A 20,653-nucleotide genomic window follows, 5' to 3' on the forward strand; every position below is an offset into this window, starting at 1 on the left:
TGCAAAGCTGGCTAGTTACTTGGAAGAAAACAATGCTATATACTTACATGGTACTATATATAAACATAAATTCCAGTCATAGTTAAAGATTAAAGCTCTTAATTAAAAACAGAGCCAAAAAAAATAAATGATATCCAGGGAGGAAAATGTTTTTCAATACACATGACAAAGGATTAACATTCCTAATTCACAGAGTACTTACAAACTGATAAGAAACAGATCAACACTCAAGTGTTGTTGTTTTTAAAGCAAAGTATATGAGTAGGTAATTCACAAAACAGAAAATGCAAATCACCAACAAATATGTGAAAACATAGTCACTCTGGCTATAGCCAGAAAATTACAATGAGATAATAGTTCTCACTTGTCATACTGAAAAAGATTAAAAAGAGCACTAATACCCAGTGCTAATGTGAATGCTAGGAAATAACGGCTATTGTACACTGCTAGTGGGAATGGGAATTGCTACAAACTTTTCTGAAAATTACCTGACAAGATGCATTAAAATTGAAATGGAAATCATAAAAGAAAAAAATAATAGATTGGACTTCATCAAAATTGTTTCTGCTTTTCATAAGAAACTGTTAGAATTTTTTTTAAAAGTCACAGAGGAAAAAGTATTTGCAAATCACATATCTAATAGAGAACTTATAGCCCAAAATATATACAAACTCTCAAAAATCAATAGCAAGAAAACAACTCATTAATATTTTTAAAATGGGTAAAAGGCTTGAACAGACACTTCACCAAAGATCTATAGATGACAAATAATCACACGAAGAGAGATGCTCAATATCATTAGTCAAAAGATAAACTGCAAATTAAAACCATGAGATACTACTACATATTCACTAGAATAGCTAAAATTTAAAAGACAGATGATACTAATTGTTGACAAGAATGTGGAGGAGCTAGAACTCCTCACATACTGTTGGTGGGATGTAAGATAGTACAGTCACTTTGGAAAATAGTCTGATAGTTTCTTATAAAGTTAAAAGATACCATAAAATCAAAAGAAATGAAAATCCATGTCAACACAAAGATCTGAGAACAAATATTTACACTGGGTTTATTCATAATCACTAAAACTAGGAATAAACCAAATGTCCATCAACATATGAATAAATAAATTATAAGATATTCATAACATAAAATATTACTCAGCGATGAAAAGGAATGAAATGCTGACTGATATATGCAACAAGATGAATGAATCTCAAAAAAATAAGTTAAGTGAAAGAAATCATACACACACAACTACTTTTTTATATTACATTTAGGGTCAGAGATCAGATCATACACACCTAAAGGACTGGAGGTAGGAAAAGGAGATTAACTGCACAGGAAAGTAAGAGAACTTTTTTTCTTTTTCTTTTTCTTTTTCTTGGTGACCCTGTTTCATTTCTGCCCCCGCCTTTACCCACCTCCACCTAGTCCCCCACCCCCACTTCCCTCTTTTCATCACCACATTGCTGTCTGTGTCTATGGGTTATGCATATATGTCCTTTGCCTAATCCCTTCATCTTCTTTCATACAGTCCCCCCTCTCCTATCCCCTCTGACAGCTGTCAGTCTGTTCTATGTATTCATGCCGTTGTTTCTATTCTGTTTGTCAGTTTATTTTGTTCATTAGATTCCATACATAAGTGAGATCACATGGTATTCATCTTTCTGTGACTGGCTTATTTCACTTTGCATAATAACCTCCAGGTCCATCCATGCTGTTGCAAAAGGTAAGGGTTCCTTCTATGTTTTACAGAACCCTTAGAGAACTTTTCAGAGTGACAGAATCTTGTATATCTTGATGGCGGTCATGGTTATGTGACTATATAGTCTATACATTTGTCAAAAATTGTTTTTTCTGCATGTAAATTATACCTCAATAAACCTGAATTTATAAAATTTAAAAATACTTATCTTTTGATTCAGACATCCACTTTGAAATGTGTACTCCACAGAAATAAAAGTGTCAATATATATAAAAGTTAATGGACCTTAATAAGAAAATGATTAAATAAAATTATGTTCTATTCAATACTGTAGAATATAATGTAAATAATTTAAAAGATCTAGAAATACAAAAAAAAAAAAGATCTGGAAATAGTCCTTTGAGCATTATGGTTTGTGGGAACTGAAAGAACAGTTTTCACTCCACTGATTTGGGCCCTTTTTCTTAGTTGAAGTTAGAAGACTGGACCACAACAGGGTACCATGTGCATCTTGAGTAACGCCATCCATTTATAATGGCCATGGTTTGGGCTGCCTAGTTATTCCTTGCCTTCAAGGAGTTTATGTCCTAAACAAAATCCTAGAAAATGTATTGCCCTTAAAGGCTGACTTTTCAACTTTTATTTTCTGTTTTTCATTTGATTATAGTATAGGGATCCTCCACAAAAGTTCAAATTACACTTCAAAAGGGGGGTGAGGTGAGGAAAGACAAATAACTGAATCTAAACCTATAAAAGCTATTTAATTGATGTCAAAATTATCCCTTAAAAAGAGTCAAGTGAATTCACCCATTATGTAGACAGCAGAACATTTTAAACAAATTTATAGAGCATTATTAGTAGATTAAGAATCATGAGAGCATGCACATACAATAAAAAAATCATGAGAGCCCTGGCTGGTGTGGCTCAGTTGGTTGGAGCATCATCTCATACACCAAAATACTGCAGTTTTGATCCTGGTCAGGGTGCATACAGGAGGCAACCAACTGATGCTTCTCTCACATCAATGTTTCTCTCCCTCCCTCCCCCTTCCTCTCTCTCTAAAATCAATGAGCATGTCCTCTGGTGAGGATAAAAAAAAAAAAAAAAAGAATCATGCGAGCACAAACAAATGAAAGACATGATCCCTGTTCTTCTTTAAAGAGTGACATTAAACACTCTCAGACTCAAGAAGCACAAGATGAGCACACAATCAGGTGTTGGTGAGTTAGTGTAATAAGTGTAGTATATGACTCATCACCATTTAAAATATTTCTATCACAGATGTTCTATTGAAAGTACTCCTTCACCTTCCTGTAACCTTAAAGTTTACTTCAAACCCTCTATGTTAGGTGAGGCTAACATTATTTCCAATACCATGTAAATAATTTACATTAAAATATTAAGACATGTTTAGTATCATGTAAAAATATCTACTTTTCTAAAATTATGATATAATGAGGAATACTTCAATAAGATGTATGCATTAAAGAATTATTATTAGTTTCCATTAACTGGATAGTTACTGGAACTATAGAGTTGTTTCCTTTTATTAAATGGTCAAAATATCATCAAAGCTAAAATATCATTTACCCTCATCTGAGGGGTGTCTGCTTAAGGGAAATCATGAGTTGAAATGAAGAATATGAAAGCATACCTCTCACCTCAATGCTATTAGTCATATCAAATAAAGACAAAACATCTAAGAATGAGGGCTTGCTTGTGATGCAGAGGGCAACAACTAATATTTTTAACAAGCTTTTATCTGACATTTCAATGACTTCATTAATTTCTTAACCATAGTGACATTTCAATCACTTTATTAATTTTTTTCTTATACTGTGATCTTAGTTCTTCAATTTAAAAATAAATAATATACCATTAACTTACCAGGAAACAATTATGATACACTGCTACCTATATACATGAAATTCTTTAAATAACTGGGAGAGGTATTGAGGGGAGGGCAGAGGTATGAAAAAGTTATCTCTTTCTGAGATTTTGGAGGCCCAGCTTCCTTATCCTGTTCCCACGTAAATACTCAAACATTATGTCAGAGTTACACAAAGTAAGTGGACATCACCAAGCAGAGCTCCAAGAGTAGGTGTTCTGAACATGTTGGTAAGAAAGTCACTTCATCTGAGAGGTCTTTGCCCCTTCAACCTCACCCTCCTTACCAATATACATTCATCACTGAAAAGGGAAATATTTACAAAAGTTAGTTTAGTTATGTTTAAATATTATGTTTAGCTGTCTGGAGACCATGTTCTCAAAATTTATACAAGAAATCAAGGATTAAACTTCATAACAATTAGAAAACCATGCTGTGTAAAATCAAAGACTTAGTTAAAGGACACTAAAATAGTTTTACCATTGGTGCTAAATTGAAATGACTCCATCTCTTCCCAACACCTGGAACCAAAACCTTTTAAACTTTCATGTAAACATACCAGGGCACACCAAATGCTCTTGTCTGTAGCAAGGTACCACCTCTGCACAGACATTGGGTGAAAAATGTGGAAAATGCCTGAGGACTCTTTGAAGTAGCTTGGGAGAAGTGAGAGCAGGAAAGAGGCTCTTCACTAGGGTAAGTTTGTTTAGTGGAAAGTAAGCAAGTTGTCAGGGTAAAAGTTGACAATGTTGATTCCAACAGTTTGAACTGCGAATAAACATCGAAAGGGATTATGTTACTGAGAATTAGAAAAGATTCCACTGAACTCAATAGAACACTTGTGTGTGTTCAAAGATAATATGCCTTTGAGTCACATTCTGGATCCACAGTTTAGGGTTAGAATTACCCTAAGCCCTCTCTATGCCACATTAAAAGAACATGGGGTCTGACCTCTCTAATATGTGCTTAAAATATTAGAATAAGGATAGAATAAAAATATTTCATTTCCAATAACAGAATTGGAAAACATTAAATACATGCACATTTGTACATTTGAGGTAGATTGAATAAATCTAGAGAAATCTATGTTCTTCACAAACATCTAAACACAGTTTCACTAACCAATTTAGGGAAATGCATCATTGGCTATAAATCACTTTTAAGTTTTCCTTCTTTAATGACCTATCAAAGAGCAAAAAACAGGGCCTATATTATGAAATCCATAATCCTCTTCTCTGCTCACCAAAGCCACATTTAAATCTGGCTTTTATCTCATACTATTGAGTTTTCCACCAGGTACAAAATGGTAAGTTGAAAAAGACTTGTACTTTTTACAAAGCAAAACAATTTGGTTGCCACTCGGCAATTCCTGATAAAATTCCAGGAAGTCTGTAAAAAACGTTAAAATTTTCCTAACTTAGACTTTACAAAAATAAATGTGAGATGTTCATAGCCTGTCAGACAATCCAACCTATCTTTTTATTTTTTTAATATTAATAAGCAAGGGAAAATACACTTTTGATTTGTTAAATTTTATTTGAATAAACATAATACAGATCTATCTGCCTTGAATGCCCTCAAGAAAATGGAGGTAACTTGAGCTGCTCTTAATAGTTCATCTCAAGTCCTTCATGATTCTCACATTAGTGAATGCTATTAGAATCTTTTTATTATTGATTTTTTTTAGAAAGAGAGATAGAGAAACATCAATTTGTTGTTTCATTTATTTACGCTTTCATTGGTTTGATTCTTGTCTGTGCCCTGACTAGGAAATGAACAAACAACCTTGGTGTATTGGGACAACACTCTAACCAACTGAGCTACCAGGGCAGGGCCTGCTATTAGAATCTTTTCCAAAGTTTGACAAAGACGTGCAATTCTCTTGCTCTTTACCAGCAAAGTTTGCAGGCAACCCTGCAAAAAGTTGTTTCTCCTTTGAGCTTTCACACATATTCACTTCCCCCCTAGAACCAAGGATGTAAGGGAGTATCGCTCAGTCTCATAGCCTCTTTGCTCTTAAAAAGAAAATCAAATTCCCCAGATATTTTCAAACTCCACCACGAACAGAACATTCTCAGCTCTGCATGTGCATCATTATCTCTTTTGCATTTCATCTTTATATTCACTGGGTTCATAGAAAGGACATACACAGAAAAAGGAAAATAGCTGCTTCTTAGACACCAAATTTAGTAATTCTCTCAAATCTACTGGCACACATCTAAAAAGTAATATTTTTATAAGGCTTCATTAGGTTTTCATTGGTTCTGTCTTTTAAGAACACACATGCTGAATCGCCCATAACCTCAAGCCAAAATACATCTGCCAAGTACAAGAAATGTTTTTTATAGGAAGACAAGAGTCATCACAATTTAAAAAGGGATATAGTGAGTAAAGACAGACAGATGTGGGCTCATCTGGATCCCACTTTAGTGTCTCCCAAGCATCAAGTTACTAACTGATGGAGGCCATCAATCTACAGTGCTCTAAGATTCCAGCCGGCTCCAATAGCCTTACCTGTTAATATGAGATTACTGTAAGTATTGGAGAATTGCTCCTTTAGAAGAACCAGATGCATCTGAGCTGCCTTCTCCCGTTGGAGCTCCAGCATAACATCAGGGTGCTGGGCAATCTTGCAGCCTTTCTGTTTATCCAAGGCAACATCACTCCGAACAATGTCTACAAAAAGAAAAAAAAGGGAGGGGGGGCAGGCAGCACAAATGAAAAACAAAAAAATTAAAATTAAAAATAAACCAACATCCCTGGCTGGCTTGGCTCAGTGGATAGAGCGTCGGCCTGCAGACTAAAGGGTTCCAGGTTCGATTCCTGTCAAGAGTACATGCCCGGGTTGCGGGCTCGATCCCCAGTAGAGGGTGTGCAGGAGGCAACCAATCAATGATTCTCTCTCATCATCGATGTTTCTATCTTCCTCTCCCTTCATCTCTGAAATCAATAAAAATATATTTTTAAAAATAAACAAACCAATAAAACAAAAACCATACACATATTACAGTCCTGTTTTATCCCAAAATGACAATTTATAAACTACCAGTATTTTCATCAGAATTGAGAAATTCAAAATTAATAAACCTGAGGGTCTCCAACTTCATGATACATCCTGCAAGTTTCTCTGGTCATTTCCAAATTCTTGGAAGATTTTTTTGTTTCTTATCTCTCTCTAACCTCACTTAAGATTCTCACTCCTCCATTCCTCTTCTAAGCTCACCTCTAGTACTTATTTACCTCCTAGGGCCTTTTCTTAACATCTTTTAGCACTCTCCATGGGAAAAAAATAATACAACTTTGTCTGAATACTAGTGACTATGAAGGTCATTTCCTCTATCTCATGCCATAGACCAAGTGATAGCTCCAGCATGTGTATTCAGGATTCTTGGCCTGTTTTCAAGTTTACCTCCAAGACAACCTACTCAGTTCAAACTAGAGCTGCCATTCTGTGGGTCAGCTACTCAGAATTTCTCCTGATATTTTTTTCATATACCTCTGGATACATTCTGACTCAGTAATTGTCCTTTCAATTTAGAAGTATTTTGTGAGTCACTAAAGAAAGCAAGAGCAGGGCTAGAATAACTTTTCAGATCTTTCTCTCTCCCAGTTATTTTCCCATTAGTGATAGGTTGCTTTTTATACAGTATGATTTACACTCAAAGTAAAAGTATTCTCCAGAAAACAGCCTTCCTCAAAAATAAACATTCTTCTAGAATGTGTCACAATTACCAGGAAGCTTTCATGACCTAAAGTTATTTGTTTTACTTTTATAAGTTAAAATATAATTCAGCTGATTACCATAGAAACAAATTATATTATCAATAGCAATTTGGATGACAACTCTACAAACTTTCAAGTTTTACATAGCAAACTAAAAACTTTTAGGAGAAAATGCTAAAATAAAAAAAAATTAAAAAGCTGCTCTGCCACTGCTCACTGCTGACACCAATGGCTTTGGAAAAAAAAAAAAAAAGAATGCTCATGTTGATGGTACCAGTAGAAATATTTAGTTCTTTAAGCAGTGCTCAACATCATTCAACCAAAACCTTGAAATAAAGTGACCATATTATCTTAATATTAATAATACTAAGAAAATAAAATAATGGGCATGGCCAAACATACTTTCTAGTCTTTAGAAAAGTGCATTATGACAATGTTTGGGGGGAAACAGATATTCCATATGGATTTTTATCTATACTTAATCTGTTCAACATTATCAAAGACTAGATAAACACAAAGTGAGAATACTTATCAAAAATGCACATGGTCATATATCTGAAGGAAGAGTAAGCATCATAAATGATAGGCTCAACATTCAAAATTATCTTGGCAACCCAGAAATTTAGGATGAGATCCCCAACATGTAGGTAAAGACATGAACACAAAGTCCTGCATTTATACTGAAAATTAATTACATAAGATAATATGGAAAGGCCATACCAGACAGAAGTTCAGCTATTTAAGATCTTATTAAGATTTGTAAATTTTAGTTAAATACAAGCTTAACATAAGCCAGTGATATACTGCCAAATATAATATTGCCACCAAAAAAATTAATTAAATCTTAGACTACATTAATGGAACCAGAACACCCAGAATACAAAAGATTACATAGCCAAACTGCATTCCATGCCAGTCAAGGGCAGCAGAGTGAAGAGTTGGAGTTAAGGAGACTTTAGTTTAAATTCTGATTTGGCAGGGAGAACCAAGATGGTGGCATAGGCAAACGCCTGTACTCATGGCCTCCCACAACCACATCAAATTTACAACTAAAATACAGAACAACCATCATCCAGAACCACCGGAAAACTGGCTGAATGGAAGTCTTGCAACTAGAGAAATAAAGAAGAAAGCACAATGCGACTGGTAGGAGGTGCGAAGGTGCGGAACAGGCTGGTCCGGCACCCCTGTGTGCCACTTTTTTAACTGGGAGAGAGATTGTCTCTGCGGAGGCTGCCCGGAGGAGCAAGGAGTCCCAGGCCCACACCAGATGCCCAGCCCAGGGTCCCAGAGCTGGGAAAAGAAGTCCCTATGGGCAGAAAGAACTACGGGCTTTAAAAACCAGTGCAGATTGGGGCTGAGTGAAACACAGGCTGCTGGAGACCCAGCTGCTCCTCTTAAAAGGCCAGCACCACGAACTGCACTTACAAGCTCCTGCATCCTCTGAGCTCAGTGCCAGGCGAAGTTCTGGGGGACCCAGACACATACGAGAAACTGGACTGTCTAGCATCCGAGCAGAAACTTAGGGGCAGCTTTCTTCCAGATGGAGGTGCTCACAGGGATCATTTGTTCCCCTGCTGGAACCTCCCCAGTTGAAGGGCTGACTGGCAGCCATTTCTGTTTGCTCAGCCTTGGTGATTCCCTGAGACCCCACCCCACCAATTTACACCCCATCCAAGATGTGAGCAGCGGCTTTTGCATATGAATGGCCTGTCCTTGCTCAGGCTAAAAACCTGTCAAACTAGCTGCAGCTGGGTCAGGGAGTACCAAACCTATCAATAAAAGGCCCAAGACCCAGCACCAGCACCAGCCTCCCTTGCTTTACAGCTGGGCCTCATCTGGGCACCTCTAAACCTGATACAAAGAGCAGAAATCTTCAGATCTCTCTGTAGCTCCTGCTGGGTGGCCCCAGGCAGTGGCTGACTTTGCACCTCCCTGGAGACCCAAGAGCCAGTGTACCCAGTGGTCAGTGCCAGACCATACCAGATTACAACCCTTCACATCCATAAATGACACACTCAAGGGGAAGACTCAGTGAGCACCAAAGCCCCACTGAAGCAAGACCTGCTGCATAAGGGTGTCTCCTGCACAGCAGCTCTCCCACTGTAGTCGCAGCTGGTCTCCACAGCCAATTGGTCAGGAGGTCAATTCCTCCCCATGACACCAAAAGCAATCAAGGATCAACTACAACAAAACTATGTACACATCCCACAAAGGGGCGCACCTAGAGTGTCCACCTCAGGTGACTGGGGAGGCTGAGCCACTGGGCCCTATAGGACACCTACTACACAAGGCCACTCTATCAACTCAAGGAGACATAGCAGCTCTACCCAATACATAGAAACAAACACAAGGAAGCAGCCAAAAATGTGGAGACAAAGAAACATGTCACAAATGGAAGAAGCAAACTACTGGATATAGAATATAAACCCATAGGTATAAGGTTACTCAAGAATCTTCTAGAAACCTCCAAAGGACTTAATGAGACTTTCAAGGATCTTAGTGCGAATGTAAAAAAAAAAAAAAAAAATGGAAAAGGACCAGTCAGAAATTAAGCATACACTGACTAAAATAAAGAATAATATACAGGGATTCAACAGTAGACTAGAGGATCCCAAGAATCAAATCAACGATTTGAAATATGAGGAAGCAAAAAATACACACCAAAAGAGCAAAAAGAAAAAAGAATCCAAAAATATGAAGACGGTGTAAGGAACCTTTGGGACAACTTCAAGCATACCAACATCTGAATTATGGGGGTGCCAGAAGAAGAGACAGAGCAAGATATTGAAAACCTATTTGAAGAAATAATGACAGAAAACTTCCCCTACCTGGTGAAAGACATAGACTTACAAGTCTAGGAAGCACAGAGAACCCCAAACAAGAGGAACCCAAAGAGGACCAAACCAAGACACATCATAATTAAAATGCCAAGGGCAAAAGACAAAGAGAATCTTAAAAGCAGAAAGAGAAAAGCAGTTAGTTACCTACAAGGGAGTACCCATACAACTGTCAGCTGATTTCTCAACAAAAACTATGCAGGCCAGAAGAGAGTGGCAAGAAATATTCAAAGTGATGAATAGCAAGGACCTACAACCAAGATTACTCTACCCAGCAAAGTTATCATTTAGAATTGAAGGTCAGATAAAGAGCTTCACAGACAAGAAAAAACTAAAGGAGTTCATCACCACCAAACCAGTATTATATGAAATGCTGAAGGGTATTCTTTAAAAAGAAGAAGAAGAAAAAGGTAAAGATAAAAAATATGAACAACAAAGTGGCAACAAATACATATCTATCAACAATTGAATCTAAACATCAAATGAATAAAAAATCTGATGAACAGAATAAACTGGTGAATGGAATAGAATCAGGGGCATGGAAATGGAACAGACTGATGATTCTCAGAGGGAAGGAGGTGTAAGGGGTGGGGGAAGAGATTAGACAAAAATCTTATATGCATGTATGCATTACCTATGGGCACAGACAATAGGGTGGCGAGAGCCTGGGGTGGGGTGGGAACCAGGTGGAGGAGAGCTACGGGGGGAATAAGGAGGACATCTGCAATAATCTCAACAATCAAGATTTTTTTTTAAATCTGATTTGGTGTTTACTTATTAGTTGCAGAAGTGACAGTGAAAGAACCTCTGTAAGCCTCAATTTTTTCATCTACTATTATTGTAAAGAGACATAAAAGACTGAGAGTGGTAAGCTTGGCAAAGAAAACTTGCTTTCATATAGAAGAGATAACTGACTTACTCCATGTAAATCTCAAAAGTCAAACATCATGGGAATAACCAAAAAACATACTCTACAGTTCCACATGAGAAAATTATGATAACAGAAGCTGTCATATAAGGAAAAGAGCGACTTGAGGATGGAGTGAGTTTCCTATTCCTAGAAATATTCAAGCTAAGACAAGATGACACAAGCACAATAAAATGATTTTAATATAGTCATCAAAGCCTGCCAAATACAGGCTTTCTCTGACATTATGTGAGGCAATATAATAGATAGAATACGAACAGATACATCATTTAAAAAGTGAAAAGATGACACAGCGCGCACCGCGCACCGGACGGAGGCCCGGGCGCCCTTTCCGTGCACCTCCCGGCGGCGCTAGACTTCAGTAGAGTTGACTGAATTCAAGGGATTAAAAAGTATAAATTGGGGGGACGCCGCGGCGGCGACGTCCGGAACACGGTGATGGCGGTGCCTGGAGCTCGGCGGCCGCCCAGCGCCCGTCCCAGCCGCGCAGCCCTCGCGCGCCTGGTTCCGCGGGACGCGCGCACCGCGCACCGGACGGAGGCCCGGGCACCCTTTCCGTGCACCTCCCGGCGGCGCTAGACTTCAGTAGAGTTGACTGAAATGAAGGGATTAAGAAGTACAAATTGAGAAGTTTGAAAAAGATGGCGGCGGAGGTTAAAGGCTGTTCTGTTGCCTCGCACCCAGCGAAATCGGAGGGGATGAGGTGTGGAGGTGCGTGGGTCTGGCTGGTGGCGGGGGAAAGGGGCTTTTGTTCCAAACCTAAGGGAGATTAGCTCTCCATCACCCTGAAACCCATCTTCTGGCGAAACCCGGGAGACCCAGATGCCTGCGGGGAGAGGCGGGACTCTTGCAGAGGTGCGCCCAGCAATCAGTGTTTGCTGCGCTGGAGTGCGGAACGAGGGGACTTAGATACATGGAAGGCAGAAGGACCAGACTCACAGCCATCGAGGCTCGCAGCACCATGGCCTGTTGGCGCCCTGAGACCCCGCCCCGCCCTGGGACCCGCCCCGCATGTTTTGAAGACCTGCCCCGCAAGTCTTGCAGGCACACCTGCGCCCCAAGCAACGGCTTATGCATGTGGGTGGCCTGCCCTCTGGCAGCGGACCAGATGATCTGCTGTTCTAGTCGGACTGCTCCAGGGCCACTCAGACAGGAGGAAGAAACTACAGTTTTTGCTGTAATCCTTGCTGAGTGCCTAAGGCAGTAGCTGATCTACACCCCATTGGAGACCCAGAAACGAGGGCATCTAGTGGTCTGTGGGAGATGACACCAGATTTCAACCACGTGCATAAGGGACACATTCAACGGGAATATTCAGTGAGCGCCAAAGCTTTGCTGCACCAAGACCCGGCCCATAAACGTGTCTCCTGCACAGCAACTCTTCCTTTATAGACAAAGAGAGCCCCCCCAATGACACCAACAACAATCAAGACTTAACTATACAAAGGAGGACCAAGATGGAGGCATAGGGCGGAAGCCTGATTGTTGCCTACCACAACAACTTTGAGACTACGACAAGAGAGCAGAGCAGACACCATCCAAGACCACCATAGGGCTGGCTGAGTAGATGCTCTACAACTAGAATAAAAGAGGGGTATGTGGGATGATGCTGATGCCGGCGACCCAAAGACCACACTTTAAGAACTACAGCTCAGGCGACACAAAAGAACTATGGCTCAGGCGATACAACAGTGGCCTGGAACGTGCTCGGCGCAGTTCCCCCGGCGGTCTCCGGCTGAGGGGACGGCTCCACTGGCAGCCAAGCACGGACAGACGAGCCCCTATGAGACATGGGGTGGGAGACTCCGCGCTTGCTGACCTCTGAGTCCGTCAAGAATCTCAACGCCCCGGAAGCGGCCAGGTGCGCATGCTCGGCGACCGGCCACCGATGCAGACCCAAGGGCCGACGCAGCGACGCCAGACTGGCCCACCGCCATGCACCGGGTGCACCGGAGCTTCGCCGAGCCGCCGCCCGACGAGTTCTGCAGCAGCCATACTGGAGCTCTGGAAGGATGGCCAGGGGAATTGCTGAGGGGGGATTGACCAGCAGGAATTGGGATCGGGAAGACGGGGCCCCGCTGAGACCCGGGTGCGGGCGGGGTTGCGCGCCGCTGGACTCGGGTGTGGTCACACGCCTCTGGGTATAAGTGAGGCCTCACGTCCCTGGGTCTAGGTGAGGCCACATGCCCCTGGGTCCAGGTGAGGCCGGACTCCGGGTCCGGGTGAGGCCAAGTGCCCCTGGACCCGGATGACGCTGGATCCCGTGCCCGGGCGAGGCCAAGCGCCCCTGGGTCTGGGAGAGCCCACACACCCCTGGGTCCAGGCGAGACCATGTGTCCCTGGATCCGGGTGAGGCTGCGTGCACATAGGCCCGGGTGAGCCCAAGTGGCCCTGGGTCTGGGAGAGGCCAAGCGTCCCTGGGTCCGGGTGAGACCATGTGTCCCTGGATCCGGGTGAGGCCTCGTGCCCCTAGGCCCGGGTGAGCCCAAGTGGCCCTGGGTCTGGGAGTGGCCAAACGTTCCTGGGTCTGGGTGAGACCATGTGTCCCTGGATCCGGGTGAGGCCTCGTGCACCTAGGCCCGGGTGAGCCCAAGTGGCCCTGGGTCTGGGAGAGGCCAAGCGTCCCTGGGTCCGGGTGAGACCATGTGTCCCTGGATCCGGGTGAGGCCTCGTGCACCTAGGCCCGGGTGAGCCCAAGTGGCCCTGGGTCTGGGAGAGGCCAAGCGTCCCTGGGTCCGGGTGAGACCATGCGTCCCTGGATCCGGGTGAGGCCTCGTGCACCTAGGCCCGGGTGAGCCCAAGTGGCCCTGGGTCTGGAAGAGGCCAAGCGTCCCTGGGTCCGGGTGAGACCATGTGTCCCTGGATCCGGGTGAGGCCTCGTGCCCCTAGGCCCGGGTGAGCCCAAGTGGCCCTGGGTCTGGGAGTGACCAAACGTTCCTGGGTCTGGGTGAGACCATGTGTCCCTGGATCCAGGTGAGGCCTTGTGCACCTAGGCCCGGGTGAGCCCAAGTGGCCCTGGGTCTGGGAGTGGCCAAGCGTCCCTGGGTATGGGTGAGACCATGTGTCCCTGGATCCGGGTGAGGCCTCGTGCACCTAGGCCCGGGTGAGCCCAAGTGGCCCTGGGTCTGGGAGAGGCCAAGCGTCCCTGGGTCCGGGTGAGACCATGCGTCCCTGGATCTGGGTGAGGCCTCGTGCACCTAGGCCCGGGTGAGCCCAAGTGGCCCTGGGTCTGGGAGTGGCCAAACGTTCCTGGGTCTGGGTGAGACCATGTGTCCCTGGATCCGGGTGAGGCCTCGTGCACCTAGGCCCGGGTGAGCCCAAGTGGCCCTGGGTCTGGGAGAGGCCAAGCGTCCCTGGGTCCGGGTGAGACCATGTGTCCCTGGATCCGGGTGAGTCCTCGTGCACCTAGGCCCGGGTGAGCCCAAGTGGCCCTGGGTCTGGGAGAGGCCAAGCGTCCCTGGGTCCGGGTGAGACCATGTGTCCCTGGATCCGGGTGAGGCCTCGTGCACCTAGGCCCGGGTGAGCCCAAGTGGCCCTGGGTCTGGGAGAGGCCAAGCGTCCCTGGGTCCGGGTGAGACCATGCGTCCCTGGATATGGGTGAGGCCTCGTGCACCTAGGCCCGGGTGAGCCCAAGTGGCCCTGGGTCTGGGAGTGGCCAAACGTTCCTGGGTCTGGGTGAGACCATGTGTCCCTGGATCCGGGTGAGGCCTCGTGCACCTAGGCCCGGGTGAGCCCAAGTGGCCCTGGGTCTGGGAGAGGCCAAGCGTCCCTGGGTCCGGGTGAGACCATGTGTCCCTGGATCCGGGTGAGGCCTCGTGCACCTAGGCCCGGGTGAGCCCAAGTGGCCCTGGGTCTGGGAGAGGCCAAGCGTCCCTGGGTCCGGGTGAGACCATGTGTCCCTGGATCCGGGTGAGGCCTCGTGCACCTAGGCCCGGGTGAGCCCAAGTGGCCCTGGGTCTGGGAGAGGCCAAGCGTCCCTGGGTCCGGGTGAGACCATGCGTCCCTGGATCTGGGTGAGGCCTCGTGCACCTAGGCCCGGGTGAGCCCAAGTGGCCCTGGGTCTGGGAGTGGCCAAACGTTCCTGGGTCTGGGTGAGACCATGTGTCCCTGGATCCGGGTGAGGCCTCGTGCACCTAGGCCCGGGTGAGCCCAAGTGGCCCTGGGTCTGGGAGAGGCCAAGCGTCCCTGGGTCCGGGTGAGACCATGTGTCCCTGGATCCGGGTGAGGCCTCGTGCACCTAGGCCCGGGTGAGCCCAAGTGGCCCTGGGTCTGGGAGAGGCCAAGCGTCCCTGGGTCCGGGTGAGACCATGTGTCCCTGGATCCGGGTGAGGCCTCGTGCACCTAGGCCCGGGTGAGCCCAAGTGGCCCTGGGTCTGGGAGAGGCCAAGCGTCCCTGGGTCCGGGTGAGACCATGTGTCCCTGGATCCGCGTGAGGCCTCGTGAACCCAGGCCCGGGTGAGGCCACGTGCCCCTGGGTCTGGGAGAGGCCAAGCGTCCCTGGGTCCGGGTGAGACCATGCGTCCCTGGATCCGGATGAGGCCTCGTGCACCTAGGCCCGGGTGAGCCCAAGTGGCCCTGGGTCTGGGAGAGGCCAAGCGTCCCTGGGTCCGGGAGAGACCATGTGTCCCTGGATCCAGGTGAGGCCTTGTGCAACTAAGCCCGGGTGAGGCCACGTGCCCCTGGGTCTGGGAGAGGCCAAGCGTCCATGGGTACGGGTGAAGCCAGATCCTGGGTCCGGGTGAGGCCGTGCGCCCCTGGATCCATCCGGGTGAGGCTGGGTCCCAGGCCCGGGTGAGACCACGCGCCCCTTGGGTATGGGTGAGGCCACGTGCCCCTTAGTCCAGGTGACGCCGTGCCCCTGGGATCGGCCGAGACCAAACCAGAGGGAGTCAGACCTCCATTACCACCATTTGTCCACCATCCAGAGCTGAGGGGTCAGTGCTGACATGTACACATAAGGAACTAATGGACATCGAAATTGGGTCTCAAAAGAACTGTTGGTCCAGGGGGAAGCTCGCTACAGATTGATTCATTTGCCTGTCAGCATAAATATTATTGCTCGTCTCACATTCAGTTCTTATTAGTATATATCTAGTGACATTTGATCTCGTTCATCTAGAGGAAATGAGGAACAACATAGACTGAGGAACAAGAACAGAACCAGAAGCAAGGAGGCATCGATCGGACTATCGGGCCTCAGAGGGAGGATAGGGGAGGGTAGGGGGAAGGTGGGGGGAGGGGGAGAGTTCAACCAAAGGACCTGTATGCATGCATATAAGCCTATCCAACGGTTAAGTTCAACAGGGGATTGGGGCATACGTGGGGAGAGGGGTGGGATGGGAATGGGGGGATGAGGACAAATATGTGACACCTTAATCAATAAAGAAATTAAAAAAAAAATAAATAAATAAATAAAAAATAAAAAAAAAAAATCTGATGAACAGAATAAACTGGTGAATATAATAGAATCAGGGACATAGAAAGGGAGTGGACTGACAATTCTCAGGGGGAAGGGGGGGTGGGGTGCGGGAAGAGATTGGACAAAAATCTTACACCTATGGATGAAGACAGTGGTGGGGGGTAAGGGCATGGGGTGGGGTGGGAACCGGGTTGAGGGGAGCTATGGGGGAGAAAAAGAAGAACATCTGTAATAATTTGAACAATAAAGATTTATTTAAAAAAAAAAAAAAAAAAAAAAAAAAAAAAAAAAGATGACACAAACAGAAAATATTTCAAAATAATATATACAATAGAAATATAAAGAAAATTTTTATAACTTAAAAGACTAATAACCCAATTTAAAAATGAATAAAATATCTGAATAGACATTTCACCAAAGAAGATATACAAATTGCTAATAAGCACATGAAAAGATGCACAACATCATAGTCCTTTGAAAGAGATTCACAGATGCTAGAAGACCTCTGTGATGAGAACCTATCACTCCAAACCAAAGTACTTATAATCTACTCTCTCCTCCCTCCAATTGGCTTGCCCTTTAATTTCCCTGATTTAATCAACCATGTCATTTCCCTAATCCTCTAGTTTCTGACCCCTGTAATCTTTTATTCCTCTCTCTCTTCCTTTCCTTAAGTCACCAAATTTATCCACTTTGGCTTTAAAATGTCTCTTAGAATTACACCCTTCTTTTCCATTCCAGTTAATACTATATACCTCTTATCTGGATAATTAAGACAGTGCAAGCCAGCATCCACAACTCCAGACTCATGGATCTCCAAGACATGCAGCATATCACTTTTAGAGGAAAAAAAAAAAGCCTTCATTTTTACTTTGTTTTCATTATATAATGTTTCAAACAGAGAAATGTACAAAGAATACCCATCCACACCATGTACCCTCCCTCAGCTCTAGCCTTTTATAACATTTTATAATCAGCCTGTTAAGTCAGACACACAGAGAGAGAGAGCTTATAGGAGTTTTAACTGCACTGAATTTATACATTAATTTGGAGACAATTTCAAGATATTTAATCTTCCTTTTTATGACATTATACATTTCTATGTAGGTCTTCTTTAATGTTTTTCAATAAGTTTTACAGTGTCTTCTATTAAAATTTGGTATATTTCTTAGAGTTATTCAAAGATACTATGGTTTTTGCTGGCATAATTTTTAATAATGTGTTCTAAGTTGTTGTCCATAGTTTGTAAAAAATGAGCCTGGATTTGCTATCTATAGCTTGACTTTAGCGATCTTGGCAAACTCTCTTATTATTTCTAACCATTTTTTAAAATATATTTTATTGATTTTTTTTACAGAGAGAAAGGGAGAGGGGATAAAGAGAAACATGGATGAGAGAGAAACATTGATCAATGCCTCCTGCACACCCCCTACTGGGGATGTGCCCGCAACCAAGGTACATGCCCTCAACCGGAATCAAACCTGGGACCTTTCAGTCCGCAGGCCAACGCTCTATCCACTGAGCCAAGCCGGTTATGGCATTTCTAACCATTTTTGACTAGATGTTTATGAATTCATTATGTAACCAATTATACATCTTCTAACAAAAACAAATTTGTTGCTTTGGCTAGTGTGACTCAGTTGGTTGGGCATTTTCCAGTACACAGAAAGGTTACCGGTTCAATTACTAATCAGGGCACATGCCCGGGTTGTGGGCTTGATCCCTGGTAGGGTGCATGCAGGAGGCAGTCGTTCGATGCTGTGCTCTCACAAAGATGTTTCTCTCTTCTCCCTTCCTCTCTCTCTAAAAATCAAAATTATTCTTTAAAAAATGTGTTTCTCCTTCTTAATTCTTATATATTTTATTTACTTTTCTTATTTGTTGGAATACATAGGACTCTTGCATTTCTAACAATCTTACAATCAGAGACAATGGCTGCCTTTTTTCTAGATTACCTTTTCAAAGATGTTTGTATATTAAACAGTCTTAGAAGATTGAGATAGTACTCCCCTCCAGAGCAAAAAGCAGGCATGTTTAGTATCCTATATAATAAATACAGCATTTTCTCTAGAATACAGGGCAGGCCTGTTTATTTCTCATTATAAAAGATTCAGGATTCCCTAATCTCAGGGTTCCCCTCCTGTCATACAATCCATTGCACATGCAAGTATCACTTAGCATTCTTCCTATTGTCCTGTGAGAACTGAGACTCAGCAAAACAGTTAAAAAATGTGCTGATACTCTAGCCACAGATATTGCTGTGAAAAATAAACTGTTTTGTGTCTGACACAGGAGTCTTCCTATCTTCTACCAGCATCCATGCAACTCTGGCAGGCTATCTTGTTAGTTTGCATGTAGGGTAAAACCTCAGACACCTTTCACAATTCTTGATAGTATTGTGCCCACTAGTACCTCCAGTACAAGGTGAGCTGAGGGCATTATTGGCTTCTTCTTGACTTTAAAAGGAATGCTTCTAACATTTCACCATAAGCATAATAATTGATTTAGATTCTTGGTAGATATCTTGGTGGATACTCTTTTTCAGGTTATGGGGAGTGGTTAAAAATTTCTAACTCGCCAGCTGGTGTGGCTCAGTAGTTGAGCACTGACCCATGAACCAAGAGTTCACAGTTTGATTTCTGGTCAGGGCACATGCCCAGGTTGTGGACTCAATCCCCAGTAGGGGGCATGCAGGAGGCAGCCAATTGATGAAGTTTCTCTCTCAGCGATGTTTCTATCTCTCTACTCCTCTCCCTTCCTCTCTCTAAAAATCAATTTTTTAAAAAAATTTTTTAAAAGTCCTAACTCATTTAACTTGGGAAATTGTTGCCTTAGCCTAAAGAATTGATATAGCTTTCAAGAATGGATCTCCTTAGAACCAAAAATAAGGAACAATCCCTAGGATGGAGTTACTGGAATTTCAGGTAAAACAGGTATTCATTATGTCCCGCCCTGCAGGACATTTGACATTCTTGGCCCCAATCAACCAGAGATCAGTGCCATCCCTAGTGTCAATGTTTATGAACCCCTCCCCCAAGTTTTAAAAATGTTCTCTAGAGCATGGGTTGCAGACTTTTTCTATAAAGAATCAGATGGTAAATATTTTAGTTTTGTGCATACAGCCTCTGATGCAACTACTCAACTCTGCTGTTGTAATGCAAAAGCAGCCAAAGACAATACATAAATAAATGGACACGGCTGTGTTCCAATAAAACTTTATAAAAACAGGTGGTAGAGAGATCTGCCTTGCAGGCTATATACTTTGCCAACTCCTGCTCTAGAGGAATGAGTAAAGAGTAGAATACCCTCAAATTTCACAGATAAGGAAACTAGAGACAGAGATAAAGTGATTTGCTCAGCATTCTGTTTGCACGGTATTTTGTACTAAACAAAGATTATAACCCTGGCCTCCTAACTGCTGGTGCTCTTCCCACATCACCCAGCAGAATAAGTGACACCCTGGCAGAATATGCCTCTGCAAGTATTTTTATCCATTTCTACTAAATGTATGCAAATATATATGGATACTTGGCAGATGTCCATGAATATTCAAGTCTCTGTTCCAGTTCCCTCCTCTGAGGTCTGCAGGATTTCTCTACTTTTACATCATTCCCAGATGAAGACACCATTGTTCCATCACAAGAATGTTCATGAAAACAAGCAATACAATTGAGTTGGAGGCTGAAACCAGAAGCAAAGACTTCCCACAATAACTCAGCATAAATCATTCATCAGCTAAATATTTCTAAGGCTGTCCTTACAGTATTGACCACAGCCCTGATTTTTCATCTGTACACCATGACTCATAACCAACTTGAAGTCTATTTTCAAGTGAGAGTTCCTGCAGAATTGGATCTAATCTACACAAAGTAGCAGAATGTATCATAACTACTTCTTTTCTTTCATCTGCAATTGCTGAAATTCTATCAACAAATACATTTTTGTACTGATTGATTCTTCATAAAAGTGCTAAATAATTTATCTCATGGAAGGACTGTGTAATCATAAGTAGCTGTTAGTGGGTATACACATAGCATGAAGTAAAGCATTAGTTCTTAGGATCAGATAAGAACTGTTACATAACCAACCTTGGCCAAAGCAAGATGTTTGCTGGTTTACTAAGTGTCTCTGGGGCCATTTTTACCCA

General features: G+C 43.4%; 1 protein-coding gene across 1 annotated transcript in view; it reads right to left on the minus strand.

The window, feature by feature from the left end:
* HPSE2 (heparanase 2 (inactive)) overlaps positions 1-20,653 on the minus strand; it is a 538,739-nt gene that overhangs the window by 468,439 nt on the left and 49,647 nt on the right. The window contains exon 3 of the mRNA XM_008144163.3: positions 6,111-6,272. Coding sequence (XP_008142385.1) covers positions 6,111-6,272 — 162 coding nt within the window. The remainder of the gene's footprint in view (positions 1-6,110; positions 6,273-20,653) is intronic.

The sequence above is a fragment of the Eptesicus fuscus genome, chromosome 17 (genome assembly GCF_027574615.1).
Source record: "Eptesicus fuscus isolate TK198812 chromosome 17, DD_ASM_mEF_20220401, whole genome shotgun sequence".
NCBI lineage: Eukaryota > Metazoa > Chordata > Mammalia > Chiroptera > Vespertilionidae > Eptesicus > Eptesicus fuscus.